The 8,589-nt window shown below is 47.3% G+C and overlaps 1 protein-coding gene across 3 annotated transcripts in view; it reads left to right on the top strand.

Annotated features, from left to right (window-relative positions):
- Marchf10 (membrane associated ring-CH-type finger 10) overlaps nt 1–8,589 on the top strand; it is an 85,142-nt gene that overhangs the window by 532 nt on the left and 76,021 nt on the right. For 2 of the 3 annotated variants that reach the window (XM_055592598.1, XM_055592600.1), the window contains exon 2: nt 5,062–5,168. In XM_055592598.1, the coding sequence (XP_055448573.1) occupies nt 5,079–5,168 (90 nt within the window). In that variant the 5' untranslated portion in view covers nt 5,062–5,078. Of the gene's footprint in view, nt 1–1,903; nt 1,982–5,061; nt 5,169–8,589 lie in introns of all 3 variants that reach the window. The other variant, XM_055592599.1, reaches the window with a different exon arrangement.

Genomic DNA, 8,589 nt, shown 5'->3' with positions numbered 1-8,589 from the left:
ACACACACACACACACACACACACACACACACACACACACACACACAGAAAGAGAGAGAGACTGTCTCTGTATATACCACTGCTCTACAAGCCCAGGAAATGGCTTTTGAGCATGAGAACGATATTATTATTAATGAAACAACCCAATCGCTTATCAAACTAGAGGTCTTCATTCCCCCTTTTCCAATTACACAGTCTCTCCTCTTGGCCGAATAGTCCCCATCTGTTAACTAGCTTTCTCTAGCCCACCCCCACTCTGCCTCTGAAATATAAAATCACTAAGTCACTAAACTTACACTCAACTCAAGTTTATAAAGTGAGATTTAAAAAAAAAAAAAAAACAAAACCTGTAAATTTTTTTTTTTTCGAACTCAAATTGAAACAAATCCTGTAATCCTTGTCATTACAAATTAATTCATTATAGAAAAAGTTGGATTAAAGTCTTCTGAAATGCTTCTTCCCAGGGCCCAATTGTGGACGTGGAGAAATTTCTAAACCTGATTGTCTGGTAGTAACGTAGCCACTTAAATTTTGTTTCAAATGAAGCTTCATTCCTAAGAGGTTAAATTTACATTTTGCTTATTTGCCAAAAACCAACACAGTATCATTTTAGAGATATTTCACAGAGAGAGCATAGCGAGAAAATGGTAAGATAGCTTATTTTAAAAGCACTCTTTTCAGATATTTTTTTGAAAAATATGGTCATAGAAAAGGAGACAGCATGTGCCCATGAATGCACATATGCATTTTTATGTACACGTGTCCATTTTTAGAAAATGAAAAGAAGTGTGTTGTGCCATCAAATCCTGCTCCCCTTCGTCGGGGTGTCTCGGTGAATTCCCCGGAAATTTACACCAGAGAGGAATTCGTATGTCATAGAGTTCTTAGAATATTCCTCATTGAAATTTCACAGACGTGTAGAATTCTGAGGCCCGGCAGAATCACTTGCTTCCCCTCCTCCCGTCGCACACCTCCTCGTCCCTGGCCCTTTCCCTCTCTCTAGCATGGCTTCTCACAGTGACTTCTAAAATACACACTGGCTCCTGTGCTTTGTTACCAGAGGCTCACAACAGAAGCACGCATGATCATGCATGACTTTGAGAACGAGAAACAGTTCAAAGGTGAGAAGAGAAGACAACACGGGCTGCTATTTTAGGATCGCGCCTCGCACACGTTTCATTTTCTGCCCCCACATGGCACAGTGCGCTGGCACCTGCCCGTATGTGACGTAGAGAAGAAAGAGAGAGAGAACCCTCGGCTTCACATGGTCATCTGGTTGAGTAGGCCCACAGAAGGAACTCTAAGAGTGAAGCATTCTTTCCTTGTGGGCTTATTCCCCTATAGTTATTTCTGCTTCTTGCTCATTCTGGTCGGTTTTTCAAACATGCAGGGCAGTCTAAAATTCAAGTTCATGTGGAGACTTATTTCCCTAAGCCAAGATCATCTACTGTCTCCTTTATCTGTCTCTGGTCGGACAGACACCAAGGAAACAGATAGTTTAGGCTCATGGGGTCTTGATATATTTAAATAAGAAACCACATTGCGGCACTTTGGTGTTTCTTTTATGGTGAAATGCAGTGTCAGAGAGAGGTTTCGGTGGGTCGGGGAGAGTCTCTTATGGGCAATGGTAAAGTCCTTTATTTTGTAGACGATTGTGAAGTCAGCAAGTCTTTCAGTGATGCTGTCTCCTGCCTCTTCAGGCCAGGTTATCGCATGCCCTCTGACCAAGAGCCATCCTTAAATTATACCACCCTGAAGCCATGATAGATTAACTTTGTACCTACAATGTTTCATCCAATTGGACTGTGGGCTGTGCCCTCTCGCGGCCACCAGCACAGCCTCTGTTATGAATCCTGATGTTCTCTCCCTGATTAATATTCAGTCAGGCTTCTCTTGCCAACAGGAGCAGCAGAGGGTCCGTCTTTCGGTTTTTAACCCCATCGTTTTCTGAAAAGAGGGGAACAGACTTTATTCTATGCAGGTACAACTTTATATGAAAAGTTAAAAGTGATCTTTTAAAGTAGTCCGTGAATGTCTGCTGAATTGCTTACACACACACACACGCACACAATCTTTAAACTGACTTGGTTCAGGTATGTGACGGTCATGGAAAACTGACTAACACATTTGTTGATAAATATATGAAGAGGAAACAGATAATGAGGGGAGGGCTGTTCGCCTGTGGAAGCACATGACGGGAAAGCACTAACCAACCATCCTGGACCAAGTGAAAGAAAATCCAGAAGCGTTCAAGAGAGCATGGCAAAGCGTGGGGTGTGAGTGGTGGAAGGGTTCCCTAGAGCCAGCTTGGGTTGTGTCTTACAGGACAAAGGTTGGTGTCGTCAACTTGATTCTGTCATCGGGAGAATTATTGGTTAGTTTGAGTTTTGTTTTTGGTTTGGTTTGGTTTGGTTTTCTGAGACAGGGTTTCTCTGTGTAACAGATTTGGCTACTCTGGAACTCTCTTTGTAGACCAGGCTGTCCTCGAACTCACAGATACACACCTGCCTCTGTCTCCCAGAGTGCTGGCACTATACGCGTGTGCCACCGTGCCTGGCTTATTGGGTAGTTTTAAGAGGGAGAAGCACAATCCTATTTAGATGTTTTACAAACAGTGGAATTACATGTACTGTCAGACCCTAACTGTCTGTCTTGAGTAAAAATAACCCCTCTCCCACCAGGGACCAGGAAACTTCCCGTGCTGTTCAGGGTTGGATGATAAACCTTGCAGGATTTCATAGCTCCCAGACCAGTCACTGGGTCACTGTGAGTCAGAGACAAGCTGGCTGTCAATATCCACACACACAGGGACTAAAGCAGAGGAGGGAAGGAGAGCCACAAAATGGGGAGATGGTGACCATCTCCCCGGCCATTTCTGAGGAGCCAAGAGCATGCTGTAATCGTTAAAAAAATATGGGTACCAATGCATGAAAGAGCTTCAGTGAACACTAAGCTTCGATGATCCTGTTGATGAGGTCTGGTGGGTTTCAGCATGACTGGTGCTATTTTGTAACTGTGGGCTGTGCTACTATGCTCACGCGTTGGACCACACCAACCAAAGCCTAATTTCTTGAAGTCAAGCCAGGCCTTTATCCCTTCTCTATACAGCTAACACAATGTACTTCAGCCTTGTTGGTTCAGTAATTGCCCTTGCCAGGGATATCATAACAGCCTCCTCCTGGGTACGCCCCTTCAGCATCAACGGAATGGCTCCCACTGGGCTTTCCTTGTGCCTCTGGGGTCCTTTACAGAGCTCCTCCTCAGCTGTCTTTTCCTTGCATTTTATTTGTTAACGGTTCTGTCCCCCTGTCCGTTTTCTCTGCTCAGTCCCCATTCTGCCTCAGCTTGTTACCGATCTGGTGCAGCAGTGGCCAGAGCTTTACCTGTCCAATCAGCTAAGAGCCTTGCGTCTAACTGCTGGCTTGGCCTCTCTGTTTGCACTACTGCAGACACTTCAAACTCCACATCCTTTCCTCCAAAAGCTGCCCTTCCTGATTCTGGGTAGGCAAAGCATTTAACAGGAGGTAACTGATGAAAACCTTAGTCGGTCATATCTTGGCTGTGTGTCTCCTGATGGTCAGACTCCTCCTCTTTGATTAAACGTTCTTGAAGCTGTAGTTAGGTTATTTTTCCGTATCAGAAACTACAGTGTCTGCCTCCCAGCATTTGTTATGAAGGTGACTGAATACAAGTGTATCTCAGGGCCGCACCTGGCACTTCCACAGCTGGTCCACGGGCGCTCTGACCCCCTCTTTCCTGCTGTCCTCCTCCTCTTCCTCTTCTTCCTCCTCACACACTTGCTACCCAAGCCTTGTTATCACCTCACCTCATACCTCAGTGGTAGTCAGACTCCATGTATTACTCCCACTTCTACCCTCCATACTGTACCTTTAGAAGTCTTTTACACAAGTGTAAAGGCTTGGGCAATGGCTCAGCCCAAGAGGTGTTCTTGGGTAAACATTAGGATTTGAGTTCAGGACCCCCTCTCATCACCCATCCTCTCAGGAGGATCCCTCAGACTTTCTAGTCAGCTATTCCTGCAGAATCAGTAAGCTTTAGGCTCTGTAAGAGACCCTATCTCAAGAAAAATAAATCTAAGAGTGATTGAGGAGAAAAACCATGCATGATGTCAAACTCTGGCCTACATGTACACGCATACACACACACACACACACACCCCTACATGCATGCGCACATGCACCATGCAAACTTTTATTCCCCTATCAGTAGCATCGTGTGACTTTCCATTATGACCTGCAGGGCTCCATATGAGCTAATCTCTGCCAGCCTCCTATCATTCTGCGACTGCTCCCCACCATCTGCCCCAGATGCCCTGCCCTCTGGCTCTGTTCCTCTCTTGCCCCTTCATGCTCTGAAGCACCTGCTATCCTCTCCCGACTCTGGCCTAACTCACTATTTATCAAACCCCGTGTCAGTGTTGACCCCTTGCCCAACCCATGATTTATCAAACCCAGTGTGGGGGCCTGACCCCTTCCAGACAGACTCTGCTCTCCTACAATACCATCCTTTCAAAGAAGCCATACCCGGCTCTGCCCTGGCAGTTAGGGTTGAATTATCTAGCGTTGGTTTTCTACCCTAGGCTGCAGGCAACACAAAGGCAGTGCCGTGTCTGCCTGACTGGCTGCCGTACCCGGCAGCTGGCAGTGTCTGGGTTGGATTAAGGACAATGGTCGCACACATGAATTTAAGCAACCCAGGGCTTATAAGTTTTGGTCACTGCCGATGTGTCTAGGCTCTTGTTTTCTTCCCTGCCATGTGGCAAAACCGCTTCCCAATCAGGTACTTGTCAACCCAAGTCCCTGTGAATAACCAGGGTGGGATAACTGGAGCCAGCTGATGAACATGACTGCATTATTTATGCCGGGGACAGAAAGGCCAGAAGGACTTTGACAGTAACACAGAAAGGGAGCGCTTGTACCTTTCGAACAATGGGGGAATCAATTAATAAAAGAACACATGCAGTTATACTCAGATAAATCCAAATATGGCGAATCCAAAAGCGTCGGTCACAGTCTGCCCGTTTCTCTCTCTCATCCGTAGGCTGAGAACTAAGAACCATGTTGCATGAAGCAAGAGACAGGCAGAAGTTCGTCAGTGATGTCCAATACCTTCGGGACATGCAGCATAAAGGGGACTCTGAATATCAGGTAATTCCTTCCGGAGAGCAAGCGTGGCCTCCCCCCATCTCCTGGGGTAACAAGTTGGAAGGCTGCATGGATATGAGCGCACACACACACACACACACACCCGCCACTCCCGACCGACTACAGAAAGCTCAGGATGGCACCAGCTTCATAAGGCCGTCACAAACGCGGAATAAGCGCTTTATCCCGGTGGTGGTTCCAATTTTGTGTTTTGAACCACCCCCTCCTCCTCCATGCTACCTTGTTAGGGGCCTTTAAAGAACCCAAATGCAGACACTGGGAGATGGCGAAGTGTCGCTGAACAAACATGAGGCCTTGAGAAAAATAATTTAGTGCAGGGGCGGGGCTATGGATAAGAGCATTTGCTCCATGAACACAAGGACCTGACTTCAAAGCTCCTACAACCACATAGAAAGTTAAGCGTGGCCACATACATCTGCTATCCCAGTGCTCTGTGGGGCAGAACAGAGGGTCACTGGGGTCTGCTGGCCACCGGCCTAGCTCCAAATTAAGTGAAAGACCCTGTCTCAAGGGAATAAGTGAAACCGCAGGACACCCAACATTTTCCACTGTCTCACACACGCGTGCGCGCGCACACACCCATACACACACACACTTACACTATACATGAATTCCTACATCCACACAAACATTTAATGCAGCGTTTGGCCCATAACTCTTGACAATAAGGGATATCAGCGTTCATATTTGACTAACTGAGAAGCAGAAAGGGCTTAAAGAGTTAACTGGCTGCCCCACCATTTACAAACTAGCATGCCCTTCTGTTGTCATGGGCGCCAGAAGAAAGGTGATTCTCCCACTCTGCAACAAGCAAACTCCTGGTCTCCGTGGCTACAGTGTTTGCATGCGAAAACAAAACTCCTGGGGAGGCCGAGGGGTCATGATGCGATCACCTGGGGCTGGCGTGGGACAGACCTGCTGGACTGGCTTGTGGGATTCTTGGAGCATTTAGATGGCATTTCCCCTGAGAGAAGCAGCCCTTGCCAGTCAGGGAGACATAGCCTCAGCCTCCACAGAGCCCAGAAAGCCGTCCCTCCCTAAAGAAAACACAGCTCAGCTCTCAGGTTTTTCTCCTTAGCAATTTCAGATAGAAACTGAGCCTTGTGGGTCACCAAGGAAACTGGACCCGTCTCAATAGCCTGACTTCGCCTGAGCAGCGCTGCTCTGTGCTGGGGCTGGAAAGGGCAAGCAGTTCCTTCCCACGGAGCTGCCAACACACACCCAAGGGGACTACACAGGGGCGGAAATGTCCAGAAGCTGAGTAAGACTGTCAACACACGCACAGGTTACTCGGGGAACCGTCTGATGTCCGCAAAGTTGCCTCCGCTACATGGCTGATGTGTGGAAGCGCTCGTTCAAACCTGTGTCCACAATGAGGGCATAAGGAAATTGTCTTGTTATCAGTGGTCCCCAGTGAAGGGAATCACACAACCATGTGTCCTGGATCTGTTGTGGTTTTGTTTTCTAAACTCTCTTAGGCTTTCAACATTGCCAGCTGTGTTTGGTTTGGTTTGGTCTGGTCATTCAACCAATGTTTAATCTCTTAAGTGCCTACTATGTGCTGAACAAGGTCCCTGCCCTTCCAGCATTCTTCTTCTAAGTTTGGGAGGTAGAAAATGTGCAACCAGTGTGAAGTGATTTTAGTCACTGCTCCAGTATGGCTCATAAGCGCATGTGTCAGAGGCTTGGTTCCCTCCTTGGCACTGTGGGAAGGTTGTAGACCCCTTTAAGGGCAGAGCCTAATGAAGGTCTTAGGTTTTTGGAGATGTGCTGTAGAAGGGGACTGTGGGAATCCTGCCCCTTCCTCCCTTCAACTCCTTGGCTCTGAGGTGAATAGGTGCTGTTGTCATGCTGTCCAGCAGCACCTCAGGCCCAAAGCAAGAGGTCCATTTCATCAAAGCATCTGTCACAGTCAAACCTCCAAGGCTGCGAGCCAGAATAAACCTTCCCTGTCTTTACGCTGGCTGACCTCAGATATTTGTTACAGTCATGGTAAACTGACTAAGACAGTTGCCATTAAATATATATATATATATAAAAATAACAGCAGCATAATCAGGGGAAGGGGACATGCTCCTTGAGACAAGTGGAGAAGGCCTCTGAAGAAGAGCCACATGTCTGTGGAAGTAACTGATAGAAAGGAGCTCATCAACCCATCGCAAGAAGAGCGGAATTGTGGGCTCGGAGACAGGATCTGCCCTAGAGCCAAGGGAAACTGTCTAACACAAGGAAGTAGAAGAACTCTGTTGAACCGGATCAGGCTGGAACTTACAGGGGGAAATGGGACATGCCATAAAAATAAATCTCATCACAGAGAATCACTGGATAGTTTTCAAGAAAAGAGACATGATCTGGTTTAGATTTTTTTTCCTGTTTTAAAAATCATGTTGGCATCTGTGGGGGAGAGAGCTGGAAGGGTCAAGAGGAAAAAGCAAAAGATTTTGAATTGATTGACATTTAAGGAGGAGTATGGTGGATGGACCCAAGTTCATGGGCTTGGGGGCAGCAAAAAGTGGTCCAGCCTGGAAGCTGGAAGCAGAGCAGGTGCTGGATGGAGATGAGCGTCAGTGGAGAGGAAACAACGGCCCCCTTCAGCACGCTGACCATCCATCCGCTCTTCTGGTTATCATCCTGACTTAGAGCTTTCCAGTCTTTACGTCTCTGACTCCACACTGCCAATCTCCTTTCTCCCCCGCTTAATCTCCACCGCTACCATCCTCTGCGTCACAACCTTCTAGACTTCCAATCTCAGAGAACAGGGTGACTCTTGTCCTGCTAGTGACCAGCTGAGACCAGGGCCCAGTCCCTCGGCTGTCCATCCTCTGCCATCCATAGGACTCTGTTGTCTATATTTTCATCCCCCATTCTGTTTTATTTACTCATGTATGTATTACCTATATTCTACATGTGGACTTCTCTATTTATCATCATGCTGGAGGCAGCATCTGAGGCCTCCTGCATGCAAAGCAAGCCCTCTACCAACGGAGTTGTACTCTCCCCCTTCTCTCTTCGGCAAACTCTACAAATATGCTCAAGTTCCCATCCTAAGAACCAAGGACCAAAGCCTTTCCTTCCCCTGCCGCTTCCTGTCTGTCTCAGACGTCTGCAGCCAGCTGGCCTCATTTCTGTCTCCACTTCCTTCTCTGCTTGTGTGTTTGTTTTTTTTAAGTGTCCACTTCCTTCTCTCTAACCACTGCTGAGGTCAGTTAGCCAGATTCAATGACACCTTCCCCAACTTTGTTTCCTGAAGGCTACTTTTCCTGTCCTCATGGTCTCCTGACTTACTGTCTCCCTTGTGGTAATCGCCATCTTTCTTTTCTACTGCTTCCTCTTCTCTCTGCCCTTAATTGCTGATTCCCCAGGGACCCATCCCCTGCTCACCCTCATCATTGTTGGAGCTTCT

Source organism: Psammomys obesus, unplaced genomic scaffold (genome assembly GCF_907164565.1).
Source record: "Psammomys obesus unplaced genomic scaffold, mPsaObe1.curated_primary_1811, whole genome shotgun sequence".
NCBI classification, from domain to species: Eukaryota; Metazoa; Chordata; class Mammalia; order Rodentia; family Muridae; genus Psammomys; species Psammomys obesus.
Note: the sequence above shows the minus strand (reverse complement) of the source record. Positions and strands in the feature narration are given on the sequence as shown.